The sequence below is a fragment of the Phyllopteryx taeniolatus genome, chromosome 12, assembly GCF_024500385.1.
Source record: "Phyllopteryx taeniolatus isolate TA_2022b chromosome 12, UOR_Ptae_1.2, whole genome shotgun sequence".
Classification (NCBI taxonomy): Eukaryota; Metazoa; Chordata; class Actinopteri; order Syngnathiformes; family Syngnathidae; genus Phyllopteryx; species Phyllopteryx taeniolatus.
In genome coordinates this window covers 27100758-27115126 of record NC_084513.1, presented here as the reverse complement: position 1 = coordinate 27115126, position 14369 = coordinate 27100758, and the positions used below count along the sequence as shown (strand labels likewise).

General features: G+C 43.0%; 1 protein-coding gene across 5 annotated transcripts in view; it reads right to left on the bottom strand.

Annotated features, from left to right (window-relative positions):
* Positions 1 to 14369, bottom strand: part of rab3gap1 (RAB3 GTPase activating protein subunit 1) — a 176299-nt gene that overhangs the window by 100375 nt on the left and 61555 nt on the right. For all 5 annotated transcript variants that reach the window (XM_061792738.1, XM_061792736.1, XM_061792737.1 and 2 more), the window contains one exon: positions 2233 to 2325. In XM_061792738.1, the coding sequence (XP_061648722.1) occupies positions 2233 to 2325 (93 nt within the window). The remainder of the gene's footprint in view (positions 1 to 2232; positions 2326 to 14369) is intronic.

Below are 14369 nucleotides of genomic sequence, written 5' to 3'. Positions count from 1 at the left end.
GGATTATCAAATAAGTGAATCAATTTAACTCTCTTACTGTAATTGAATATTCTAGTGTGACTGAAGGTTTTTCTTTTTACAAATCAAGAGTAAAATAAAATAAAATAAAGATTTGTTCATATCAATTTATCATAACTTTTAGGCCTGCCCAACAGGAAAGAGTTTGTTGGCTATATCCAATGTTGTGTTGGTCATACGATAGAATATTTCTCGTTTTCTTGTGTTTAGTGAATAATACTGAAAATAAATTTTACACACCGCTTACCCTCACTAGGGTCGCGGGCGTGCTGGACCCTATCCCAGGTGATTCGGGCGAGAGGCAGGGTACACGCTGAACTGGTCGCCAGCCAATCGCAGGGCACACAAAGACAAACAACGATTCACACTCACATGCACACCTACGGCTATTAGATTTAATTTAGAGAGCAATTCAGAGTCTTCCATTAACCATACATGTTTTTGGGATGTGGGAGGAAACCGGAGTACCCGGAGAAAACCCACGAGGAGAACAGGCATGGGGAGAACAGGCAAACTCCACACAAGCGAGGCCGGATTTGAACCCGGCTCCTCAGAACCCTGAGGCAGATGTGCTAACCAGTCAGTCACCGTGCCGCCAGAAGTTAAACTTCCTTACGATAAATTTCATGCTAACTAGCGATAGCAATATTTGTTTAAAAGAAAAAAACCAAAACCCTCGCAATTAAGATTTATTTTCCTATATCGTTCAGCCCTACTTTTGATTTTGAGTAGGTAGTTTTAATTGGGCCCACATTGTTAAAGCTTATCAGCTTGCCAGTGAAGAGAACTGGCTAAGTGTCGCTAAAGGTTTAGCCACATAAACACGTGATGTTGTGGCTAACTATACACAAATGTGGCTTTATACGGTTTAGCTACATTGGATAAGAGGTTTCAAGACCCCGTGTCAACGCTTTTTTTGCATTTCCGGGTTTAAGTGACTGAGTTTCAGCCACTGCAGAGCCATAAAGCCGTCCGGCTACTTCCATTCACACGGGTGGGAGCGAGGGACGAGCTCGGTATGTCCTCCTCTCGTGTCCCGGTCAGCTCATATTCTCTTTGGTGAGCCAGGGGTCCAAGCGCTTTGTGAACTGTGCTTCACAGTAATTTGTGCACACTTGGGTGGGAGCTTGTCTCATTTGTGCCACGCCAACGTTACGGCTTGGTCCGTTTTGGCGGCGGGCAGCGGTGGCGAGGGAGTGCTCCACGCGCCACGCACATCCCCCCCCACAGGACGCCGAGACTGGTGGAGTTCATGCACCCGATGGGAGGGTGCTTTTTGGGCCCTCCACCGTGGGTTCATGCAGCACAGCGGGACTGAGGGGGAGCACTCTCTCGTTGCCGCTGAGGTGGACCGGGGTGGCATGTCAGTGTGGTACCTCGGCACGGGTGGAATAGCCAGAGTGTCCGTTCAAGATGTGGACTAGGTCATTGTGAGGAACAGTTCATGGGTGTAATTTTTGCCAACGTGTACTGGCTGAGATGTGAGATTGGTCGTGTGCGTGTGACATGGCAATGGGGGCTATTTTGAGCTTGTTTTTTGCTCCCATTCATGTGAATGGTAGTGTCCGGATTTTCAGCTATTTTTATCTTATCTATTTTATTTCTTGCTATTTCAGCCACCACAGTTGCAGTGGTAGCTGCAAATGTAGTTATGTGTTGTAAAACACAACATATGTATACGTATACGGAGACTATATTTGAATGTGCGTTCTGAGTGTATCAACAGCGCACACGATGAAACTCGTGTGGGATTAAAGTCTGAACTAGGCATTCTATTGCTGTGTCTAGCAGACACAGCAATATGGACCAATCAGACTCAAGCTGTTTACCATCTTTAAATTAGGGAAGATGAGCTATCCAATCAGAGCAAAGCTCATTTACATGTCACATAATTATGAGAAATCGGAAACTTTCAAATACTAAGCGAAAAAGATCAACTTGAACAGCTTGAAAAAGGACATTTTTGGCATTTCCAAACAAAATTATAAAGCAAACCAGATAAAAGGACATCAAAGATGGTCAACAGTAAAACAGGGATGAAAGGGGACAAGTGCTTGGTCATTTCATTTGCCATATCCACTCTGTGTACTAGGAATAAGATACTAGTACAGTTGCCATGTAGCAACCACGCACGTGCTTTGCAAACAAGTACACAGATGTAAAGAATAATTTTAAAGCCCAGACAAAACAGTGTATTAAACCCGCTAACTCAACCTTTGCCCTCCTCCTCAGCCGATCCTCTTCCAAGTATCTCTTCTGCTGTCTCTTTTCTCCCCCGTAGCTTAAACAGGTATGTCAGTAAATCACCTGCAAGAGAAGATGGGAATAGGTCAAATCATTTTTTTAAATAACATGGACTTAAGAAAAAAAGGCAACCTATTTGTTGCTCAAGCAACAAAAATTTGTACAAATGATGTGATCGATCCTCCCACCAATTATTAATGATAACAGTCACCTTGCATAATAGGCTTAAAAACAAACATCTCAAAATGAACTTAGCACAATATAGAACAATAGACCCCACTCTATCGCACCCAGGTAAATGTTTGAATTAAATTAACTGGATTTGCTACAGTAACAAAACATAAATGAAGTACTCACGAAAGGTATTAGACTTCATGTTAAAAGGGTCCCAGTGAGCATGCTACTAATTTAATTTAAGACAAACATAAACAAAATTGTTGGTATACATCATGTCGAAGACAAAGATAAATTGGTGATTATACGCCTGCAGCGACTCAATCTTTTTTGTGCCAAGGGTTAAAAACAACAAAAACATGAACCCAAGTAGAGCTGTTTACTTGGCCAGTCTAAGACCTTCCACTTTTTGCTTTTTGCTGAAGTCCTTTGTTGTGTTGGCAGTGTGTTTTGGGTCATATTGCATGATGAAGGTTCTCCCGATAAGTTTGGATGCATTTTTCTTTATTTTGCCAGACAAATTGGTTTGCCAACCTTCACAGGGCAGGGGTGAAGGTATCCCAATCCACTGTTCGAAGACTTGGAGAGAAGAAATATAGAGGCCATACCACAAGATGCAAACCACTCATCAGCAAGAAGAATCAGAAGCCAGATTGGATTTTGCAAAGTAGTACAGAGATGAGCCACAAAGGTTTTGAAACAGTTTTCTGGACTGATGAGACCAAGATTAACCTCTACCAAAGTGTTGGAAAGGCCAAAGTATGGAGAAAGAAAGGATCTGCTGATGATCCAAAACACACTAGCTCATCTGTGAAGCATGGTGGAGGTAATGTCATGGATTGGGCTTGCACGGCTGCTTGTGGAACGGGGTCACTCGTCTTTATTGATGTAACTCATGCTGGTAGCAGCAGAATGAAATCTCAAGTCTAAAAAACTATTTTGTCTGTCAGTTTACAGAAAAAAAGCATCTTAACTAATCGTAAGAAGCTTCATCACGCAGACAATGACCCAAAACACACTGCCAACACAACAAAGGACTTCATCTGGGGGAAAAAGTGGAAGATCTTAGACTGGCCAAGTCAATCACCGGACCTTAACCAAATAGAGGATGCATTTTCCCTCCCGAAGAGGAGACTATAGGGAGAAACCCCCAGAAAAAACAAGAACGGAAAGAGGCTGCAATAAAGGCCTGGAAAAGCATTTCAAATGAAGAATGCAACAGTCTGTTGAAGTCAGAAAAGTGGGTGGCTTCAAACAAAAGGTGCTCTGTCCTGAGTTGTTTAACACATCAAGATGTAAATACCATGAAATGAAAGCTGGAATTCTCAACTTTTGTCTCATATTCCTATTTTGATCTGAAACCCAAATGTCTTCAGTATACAACAAAAACAAAGGAACCTTGCCGTTCTAATACTTTTGGAGGGGACGGTATATTGTAGATACGATATATAGCGTCTATCGTACGACACATTGGGAGAAAAAAGTGAGTGAACCCTTTGGAATTTCTGCACAAATTGGTCATAGCATGCAGTCTTATCTTCGTCTAAATCAAGAATAAACAGTCTGCTTAAACTAATAATACACAAACAATTACATTGTTTTGTATTTTATATCGTGTAACGTAAACGAGAAAGTAAGTTAACCCTTGGAATTAATAACTTGTTGGCCCTCCTTTGGCAGCAATTACCTCAACCAAAGGTTTCCTCTATTTGCAGAGCAGACATGCACAACGATGATGAATTTTGGACCAGTCCTCGTTATAAATATGTTGCAGTTGAGCAAAATTGTCTGGTGTGAAAGGCTCTTTAGGTCATGCCACATCATCTTAATCAAGTTGAGGTCAGGACTTTGACGGGCCACCCCAGAAAACGTATATTCTTCTTCTGAAACCATTCTATTTATTTTCTTGTGTTTTGGATCATTGTCCTGTTGCAACACACATCCTCTTTTGAGCTTTGAACTGTTGGACACATGGCCTCGAGTTATTTGCAAAATATCTTGATAAACGTGAATTCTTGTTTCCATTGATAATAGCAAGACGCCAGAACCTGAGGTACATTCATACACAATGCTTCATGTGTCATACTAGAGCGCTCCAACTACCGGGAACAAACTTGGCAAATAAAGATGATTCTGATTCTGATGCTCTAAGGGAGCAACGCACATCCATACCATAATGCTCCCTCCACCATGCTTCACAGTAGGGATAAGGTTTTGATGTTGGTTTGCTGTGCGATCTTCCCTCTACATGTTCCTTGTAAACAATTCAACTTTGGTTTCTTCTGCCCACAGAATAGTTTGCCCTTTGTGCTGTGGAAAACATTCAAGTGCTCTTTAGCAAATGTGCAGCAAGGTTGTTGTTTTTTTTTGTTTTTGTTTTGTTTTTTGTAAGACAGCTGCAGCTGCCTCATTGGTGTTCTCCCATGAACACCATTCTTGTTTAATGTTTTACCTATGGTAGATTTGTCAACAGAGACGTTGGCATGTGCCAGTGATTTCTGCAAGTCTTCAGCTGACACTCTCGGGCTTTTACCTCATTGAGCATCCTGCGCTGTGCTGTAGCAGTCATCTTTACAGTAGGGCCATGCCTTGGAAAAAAAGTAATTGTGCTGAACTTTGCATCTTTATAGACAATTTGTCTGACCATGGTCTGATAAACAAAACCTTTTAGAGATTTTGTAACCTTTACAGCTATATACAAGTCAACAATTCTCAATCATGGGTCTTTTGAGAGAAAGCGAAGTATGGTACACATCAGGCAATTCTTCTTGACATGAGACAGTTCTAACCTGGTATGTGTTATGTCGTGACCAGAGCAGCTTTAAGCCACACCTCCAATCTTGACTCACTGATTGGACTTCAGGTTGGCTCACACTTGACTGATTAGCTCTTAAATAATCCGTAGCCTAGAGGGTCACATTTTCTTCGCTGTCCTGTTGTTTCTTTTCAAGTAAAAAAAAAAAAAAAATGTAAACACAATTGTTTGTGTGGCATTAGTTTAAGCAGACTGTTTATTGTTGGGATTTTGATGAAGATCAGACCACATTTTAAGACCAATTCATGCAGAAATTTAATAAATTCCAAAGGGATCATATACTTTTTTCCTACTGTAGGTCTTCAGTTAACGAAGAATCTCTTTTTTTCTCTTCAATGGTTGGTCACCACGGAAGTTATAATCTTCCATGACAAAACGATTGGTGCAATCGATGAAATCCTCAAGTGGTTCCTTGTTAGTTACTAATGTTGGCTGAGTTGATGGGGGGAAAGAAAAACAGTACAGGAAAAGAAAAGTTTCTTAGAAAAGCATAATTTTTGGGTCAATCCCAATTCTACGTCTTACCCTTAGCCCGGTGTTTGGAGGGCCAAGATGAAGGGATAAAATACTCCTAACCCAGGAAATGGGAAGACAAGTGCATACTGCCACATCATCAGCCCCGCCCCCTGCTGCCTGTATTGTGGTCAGATGCGATAATTGCTTAGTTTTCCAAGATGCCATCTTGTGTCAAATGAATCTTACCATTATATTTTTTATTATTATTTACATTTTCTGGCATTTTATGAGTATATGCAGTTTATAAAGTTGAATGGTCTTTTGAAATAGTTTATAATAAATGTTTCCTACCACATGGTAATACATTATTGTATTTCATATAAAATTGTGGGTTCCCCTCTGCAAATGAAAGACAAATCCACAACGGTAACAAATAACTTGAATGTGACAAAGGTAAGAATAAAGATTTTATGAAAATTAAACAATAAAATCAGTCAATGCCTTTGACTTGTGGTTCACCACAATTATTTAAAAAAAACTAACACATGAAACAGGCCTGAACATAAATGATGGTACCAGTAGAAAAAATTTAATTCATTTGACCATATGACATGTTCAAACAAGGTGTGTCCTCTAATTAGCATCACAGGTGTCTTCAAACTTGTAATCAGTCAGTCAGCCTATTTAAAGTGTGACAAGTAATCACTGTGCTGTTTCGTGACGGAGTGTACCTCACAAAACATGCACTGGAGGAAGCGAAGGGGAGTTGTCTCAGCTCATAGACAAGCACGCTAAAGGTAAAGGCTATAAGACCATCTCTAAATAGCTTGACGTTCCTGTGACTACAGTTGCACATATTCTGAAATTTAAGATCCGCAGTACTGTAGCCAACCTCCCTGGATGTGGCCGCAGGAGGAAAGTTGATGATAAATTGGAGACGGATAATACGAATGGTACAAAAGAGACAACAACAACCTCCAAGGAAATTAAAAGTGAACCCCAAGGTCATTGTTTGAACCAAAGTGGCATGGCAGACAATCGAGGAGGACAGTCATAGGGAAAATAAATGATAAAAAAGTTATACTGGAATTTGCCAAACTACATGGTGATAAGCCACAAAGCTTCTGGGAGAATGTCCTACGGACAGACGAGACAAAACTGGAACATTTTTGGCAAGGCACTTCAGCTCTATGCTAACAGACACAAAAATTAAGCATTCCATCAATAGAACAGTACTGTGAAACAAAGAGGCGGCTCTGTTATGTTCTGAGGCTGCTTTGCTGCAACTGGCCCAGGGTGTCTCGACTCTGTGCAGGGTACAATAAGATCTCAAGACTATCAAGGTACTCTAGAGAGAAATGTGCTGCCCAGCCACGTTCAATCATAACCACAATCACGTACAGTACCTCTACCGGAAAAAAATTGTGATGATTTAAAAGGTTGAAAAAGCCTTCCTATCTCACTTTTTGGGCATATAGCTCCAGGAAAAATTAAAAAGTTACTTAAAATTCACTATTAATTTTCAATGATCCCATTCAAACCCACGTTAAAATGGTTCTAAATGCTTGACTCTGCCATTTTAAATTTTTACCCTAAAAATAAGAAAAATAGAATTACCCTATCTACTATTCAGAAAGGTAAAAAAGAAGGGGGACTTGACGCACCCAACTTCAAACACTCTTACTTAGCTAGCCAAATACAGAACCTCATTAAATGGTTACATCCAAATGTTGAACAACAATCTTGGCTGGAACTAGAACAGATAGACTTCAATAGCACGAAACTTTCAGACCTCCCATTTATCATTTATCTCTAACGCCACAATTGTTTTCAAAATCCGATTATTGCAGCCACTTTAACAGCTTGGTGGAAAAGTCTAGAAAGCATACAATCTGAAGTCAGCACCATATCATTCCTACCTGATCTGGCACAATCCCGATTTTGAGATAAACAAAATACCCCTTTACTGCAGCACATGGGAACAAAGTGGAATTAACCGTCCACATCACTTATTCAGAAATAATGCATTTATGTCATGTGAAAGCCTATTCCAAGAATTTAAAATTAGAGGTGGTAACTTCCTTCTGTCACCGGGTCAACGTGTGTGTTTGATGAAACTCTACAGTAGGGTGTCGGCACCTCCTGCCTTGGATAGGCTCGCCTTCAGTGCCCTGTTCTGGTTACTGGGGGATGGTTGGTGGGAGTGGTGGGGGGGGAGATTAGCTGTAGACTACCCTCTTACTTCAAACACTCTGCACATTTTTATTACTCACTCTGTACATATTCCGCACATTCACATCTCATTCAGGGTCCCCTGGGGAGCTGACTCAAGGCATGATAAGGTGGACACCAGGGCCGGGTACTGGCACATCTGTGCTGGTCTCCCGTCTGGTTGCCCCCTTCTCTGCCCTGGTGGTCTTCCAGTTTTAATGGATCACACACCCGTCAGTAAGGGGGAGGGCAGTGTCGGGCTGGGGAGGACATTCAGCCAGGTGTCACGGCACTCTGGCGTGCTGTCTGGCCCGCCATGCCTTTTTAATGTACCACATACATTCACCCCTTTGGGGAGCTGGTTGGCCTGGGTGGGGGTGACAGACCGTCTCGCCTCACCCCAACCAGTCTCCCCAATCCGCTCTTGGCTTGACTCCTGGGGCCTGCCCCAGTCATTGCTCGCGATGGGAACTTAAAATGAGCTCGTTTAGACACTAGAAAAAGCATCCCACCGCACAACTCATCACCAACACTGCCTTGCTCATTTCCCACATCCTGTCCTGTCCTCCTCTTTTCTGTCCTCTCTCATCTTGTTCGATTGGTTAGTTGTTGCATGTCCGTACCGGATGTCCCCCCCCCATCCACAAATAAGAACATGATTTGACTGTTGTAACGTTACTGGTGGACAAATATCTAGACTGTCTAAATACTGTTATGCTGTGGTTCGGACACCTATTCCTGTTGTCCCTTCTGTCCCCTAAAACTCTTCTGTCTGGCTGCATTTGCAATAAGCAACAGAATAATTAAATAAATAAAAAATAAGCAGCAGAACGGTGGAAGACTGGTTAGCACATCTGCCTCATAGTTCTTAGGAGCCGCGTTCAAATTCGGCCTCGCCTGTGTGGAGTTTGCATGTTCTCCCCGTGCCTGCATGGGTTTTCTCCGGGTACTCCGGATTCCTCCCTCATCCCAAAAGCATGCCCATCCATCAATTTTCTGTACCGCTTATCCTCACTAGGGTCGCGGGCGTGCTGGAGCCTATCCCAGCTATCTTCGGGCAAGAGGCGAGGTACACCCTGAACTGGTCGCCAGCCAATCGCAGGGCACATGTAAGCAAACAACCATTCGCACTCACATTCACAATCAACTTATCAACCACTCTCAGTCTTCAATCAATTTACCACGCATGTTTTTGGGATGTGGGAGGAAACCGGAGTACCTGGAGAAAAACCACGCAGGCATGTGGAGAACATGCAAACTCCACACAGGCATGCATGGTAGGTTAATTGAAGACTGTAAATTGCCCGTAGGCGTGTATGTGAGTGCGAATAGTTGTTTGTTTATATGTGCACTGCGATTGGCTGGTGACCAGATCAGGGTGTAACCTGCCTCTTGCCCAGTGTCGGCTGGGATAGGCTCCAGCATACCCACGACCCAAGTGAGGATAAGCGGCATGGAAGAAGATGAAAACAATAAGCAGAGGGAGTATTTCAAACTCCTCTGTTGCACAGTAAAAATGTTCTAGTACAAAAGGCATACATATCCACCATTCTGCATGGCCATGCAGCGGAACAGGACAGGTTAAAAAGAAAGGAAGAAAAAAAAAGACAGAAAAATAATTTGAGTGAAAACCTCCTTCCATCAGGCATTGAACATGAAACGTGGCTGGGTCTTTCAGCATGACAATGATCCCAAACACTGGGACAACAACAAAGGAGTGGCTTCGTAAGAAGCATTTCAAGGTCCTGGATTGGCCGACCCAGTCTCCAGATCTCAACCCCATAGAAAATCTTTGGAGGGAGTTGAAAGTCTGTGTTGCCCTGCGACAGCCGCAAAACATCACTGCTCTAGAGGAGATCTGCATGGAGGAATGGGCCAAAAATACCAGCAACGGTGTGTGTGTGAACCTTGTGAAGACTTACAGCAAACGTTTGACCTCTGTCATTGCCAACAAAGGATGTATAACAAAGTATTGAGATGAACTTTTGTTTTTGACCAAATACTTACTTTCCACCATAATTTGCTAATAATTTTTTTATTTATTTTTTTATTTTATTTTTTTTAATAAATGTGATTTTCTGGATTTGTTTTTCTCATTTTGTCTCTCTTCGGTGAGGTAGACCTATGATGAAAATTACAGGCCCCTTTCATCTTTTTAAGTGGGAGAACTTGGACAGTTGGTGGCTGACTAAATACTTTTTTGGCCCACTGTACACTATTTTGGCAAATGTATTCGTTCGCTTGCCTTGACTCATATATGAATATGATGTCAGTCCACCTTTTGCAGTTATAATAGCTTCAACTCTGACAGGAAGGCTGTCCACAAAGGGGAGTAAGCTTATGTGAATTTTTTTTACCATTCTTCTATCAGGTCAAAGTCATGACTCTGTGCAGGCCAGTGAATCATCTACACAGACTCTGTCAACCAAGTCTTTATGGACCTTGCTTTATGCACTGGTGCACAGTCATGTTGGAAGAGGAAGGCGCTACGTCTCTGTGGGAACCCACAAAATTGGGAGCATGGAATTGTCCAAATCTCTTGGTATGCTGAATAATTCAGAGTTCCTTTCACTGGAACTAAGGGGTCAAGCCCAGCTCTTGAAAAACAACCCCACCCATAATGCCCCCTCCACCAAACTTTAAACTTGAGACAATGCAGTCAGACAAGTACTGTTCTCCTGGCAACCACCAAACCCAGACTAATCCATCAGATTGCCAAATGGAGAAGCCTGACACCAGAGACACCAGAGAACGCGTCTCCATCGCTCTAGAGTTCAGTGGCGAAATGCTTTACACCACTGCATCCGAAGCTTTGGATTGCACTTGGTAATGTATGGCTAGGATGCACTGTTCTTGAGGTAATCTAATCTGAAGGCCACGTGACGTTTAGAGGTCTGTAGCGATTGATTTGGCAGAAAGTTGGCGACGTATTTGCACTATGCGCCTCAGCATCCGCTGACCCCCCGCCGTCAGTTTACGTGGCCTACCACTTCATGGCTGAGTTGCTGTTCCCAAACGCTTCCACGTTCTCCTAATACAGCTGACAGTCGAATGTGAAATATTGAGGAGCGAGGTGGCATCCTATCACAGTTCCACGCTGAAATTTACTAACCTGCTGAGAGCGACCCATTCTTTCACAAATGTTTGTAAAATCAGTCATAAAGACTGCCGAGGTGCTTCATTTGAACACCTGTGGCCATTGAAGTGATTCAAACACCAGATTCTGATTATTTGGATGGAATACCTCTGGCAATATAGTGTATATTTATATGTGAAGGTTGATGCAAGCGCTCAGGCTGGCAACACTGTACACTCTGTCGGTCTTTGTCGACTGGACAGCGGCATAAAATTGTCACATGGTATCATTCAAAACATCAACGGTAAAGTGTTCAGTTTGTATTTGTCAGTTTTTTATGCCAGGAAGTGTGTCGGTATTAAAATAGCCCAGTTTGTTGTTTTCGTCACGTTGATTTCAACCTTCTCGTCTGCGAGTTGATTTAAATCTTTAACTTTTTGTGCCGCTTCTGTCTTTTCATTTCCCCCTCAATTTCTCAGCAGCATCCGTCCTTAAGGGTGTTGTAATTACAAATTTAATGATTAAATCACTCTTTATTGTTTTAAATTTGCTAATTGAGTACTTCATGTTTTTTTGTCAGTACATCTATGTTAGGTTGCAATGTTTCCTCGTTTAATCTGAAGGCTAAGGATACTAAGCATTCATTTGGAAAAATGTAATGATTTTTTGGCAGGAACTACTTGAGATGAACGGAGATGGGATTTTCTGAGCCAATCAGAATTGAGTATTCACCAAGACCATTTTATAATACTGTGTGCTCTCACTCAAACATAGCTGTGCTTCCATAAACCTGGAAAAAAAAAAACAGGGCTCGAGCTACGTTTTTTTAGATATTCATAATTTTTGGGTTTTAGAAAACAGCTGTTGTAACATAACAGTCTTTGAAACATATTTTTCCATTAAAAAAGTTTCCATTTTCCATACTGTTCATATTTGTGTCGGAACCCTGCCACTGTATATGACTATTAGTAGCAATATGATACCTCTTAATTGTACCATAATACAGTATTTCGCTAAGATAGCCTGATTACTGCCCACTCATTTGCAAACATGCAACGTTTTGTCGACATTGCATTGGTTAACATTTACGAATATCTTTTAACAAGAATTTAACCCTTCTAAAGGTTGCTCTGTGCATTTACCTTGTTGTGATTTTTTATTTTTGTCAATAGTTCATAATGTACAATTCATATTTAAAGTGCTCCAAAACATAAAACCCTCCATCTATCCACTTTCTTCCGCTTATCCGAGGTAGGATCGCGGGGACAGTAGCTTTAGCAGTCTCTCCTCTCCCCAGCCAGTTCATCCAGCTCTTCCGGGGGGATCCTGAGGCGTTCCCAGGCCAGCCGGGAGACATTGTCTCTCCAGCGTGTATTGGGTCGTCCCCGGGGTCTCCTCCCGGTGGGACATGCCTCACCAGGGACGGGTCCAGGAGGAATCCTAATCAGATGGCCGAGCCACCACATCTGGCTCCTCTCAATGCGGAGGAGCAGCGGCTCTATTCTGAGCCCCTCCCGGATGACCGAGCTACTCACTCTAAGAGAGAGCCTGGACACCCTGCGGACGAAACTCATGTTGGCCGCTTGTATCAGGGATCTTGTTCTTTCCGTCACAGCTCGTGACCATAGGTGAGGGTAGGACCGTAGATCGACCAGTAAATAGAGAGCTTCGCCTTTCGGCTTAGCTCCTTCTTCACCACAACGGACTGATACAAAATCCGGATCACTGCAGACTCTGCACCGATCCGCCTGTCGATCTCCCGTTCCATTCTTCCATCACTCGTGAACAAGACCCCAAGATACTTGAACTCCTCCACTTGGGACTGGATCTCATCCCTGACCTGGAGAGGGCATTCCACCCTTTTCGGACTGAGGACTACGGTCTCAGATTTGGAGGTGCTGATTTTCATCCCAACTGCTTCACACTCGGCTGTTTTCACTCAAAATGTCACGATACATGTCCCCATTCATTCTTTCCTTTACACGGACGGATCAGTCGTCCTGGTCCCTTTGCAGAAAAACAGCCTAAACGCAGCATTCTTTCAGCATTCAGTTTTTACCAAAACATTCTATTTTGGTTTCATCTGACCATATGACATTCTCCCAATCCTGTTCTGGATCATCCAAATGCTCTCTAGCAAACTTCAAAAGGGGCTGGACACGCACTGGCTTAGGCATGGGGATACGTCTGGCACTGCAGGGTTTGAGTCCCTGGCGGCGTAGTGTGTTACTGATGGTAGCCTTTGTTACTTTGGTTCCAGCTCTCTGCAGGTCATTCACTAGGTCCCCCCGTGTGGTTCTGGGATTTTTGCTCACAGTTATTGTAATCATTTTGACTTCACGGGGTGAGATCTTGTGTGGAGTCCCAGGTCAAGGGAGATTATCAGTGGTCTTTTATGTCTTTCATTTTCTAATAATTGCTCCCACAGTTTATTTCACAGCAAGCTGCTTAACTATTGCAGATTCAGTCTTCCCAGCCTGGTGCATGTCTACAATTTTGTTTCTGGTGTCCTTTGACAGCTCTTTGGCCTTGGCCATAGTGGAGTTTGGAGTGTGACTGAAGTTGTGGACAGGTGTCTTTTATACTGATGAGTTCAAACAGGTGCCATTAATACAGGTAAGGAGTGGAGGACAGAGGAGCCTCTTAAAGAAGTTACAGGTCTGTGAGAGCCAGAAATCTTCCTTGTTTGTAGGTGACCAAATACTTATTTTCCACCATAATTTGCTTATAAATTCTTTAAAAATCAGACTAATTTTCTGGATTTTTTTTTTTTCCCATTATGTCTCTCATAGGTGAGGTATACCTATGATGAAAATTAGAGGCCTCTCTCATCTTTTTAAGTGATAGAACTTGCACAATTGGCGGCTGAATAAATACTTTTTTGCCCCACTCAATGCGGACCAAACTCTGACACAGGTCTTTCAGAGACCAAACAGCCCATATCAGGGTACTCCCAAAGCACCCCCACAGGACTCCTCGAGGGACTCTGTCGAACACCTTCTCCAAGTCCACAAAACACATGTAGACTGGTTGGACGAACTCCCATGCACCCCCGAGGACCCTGACGTGGGTGTAGAGCTGGTCCACTGTTCCACGGCCAGGACGAAAACCACACTGCTCCTCCTGAATCTGAGATTCGACTTCCCAACGGACAATCCCTCCAGCACCCCTGAATAGACCTTACCAGGGAGGCAGAGGAGTCTGATCTCCCTGGAGTTGGAACACATCCTCCACCACCTTAAAAAGGGGGACCACCACCGCAGTCTGCCAATCTGGAGGCACTGTCCCGATTTCCACGCGATGTTGCAGAGGCGTGTCAACCAGGACAGCTCCACAACATCCAGAGCCTTTAGGAACTCCAGACGAATTTCATCC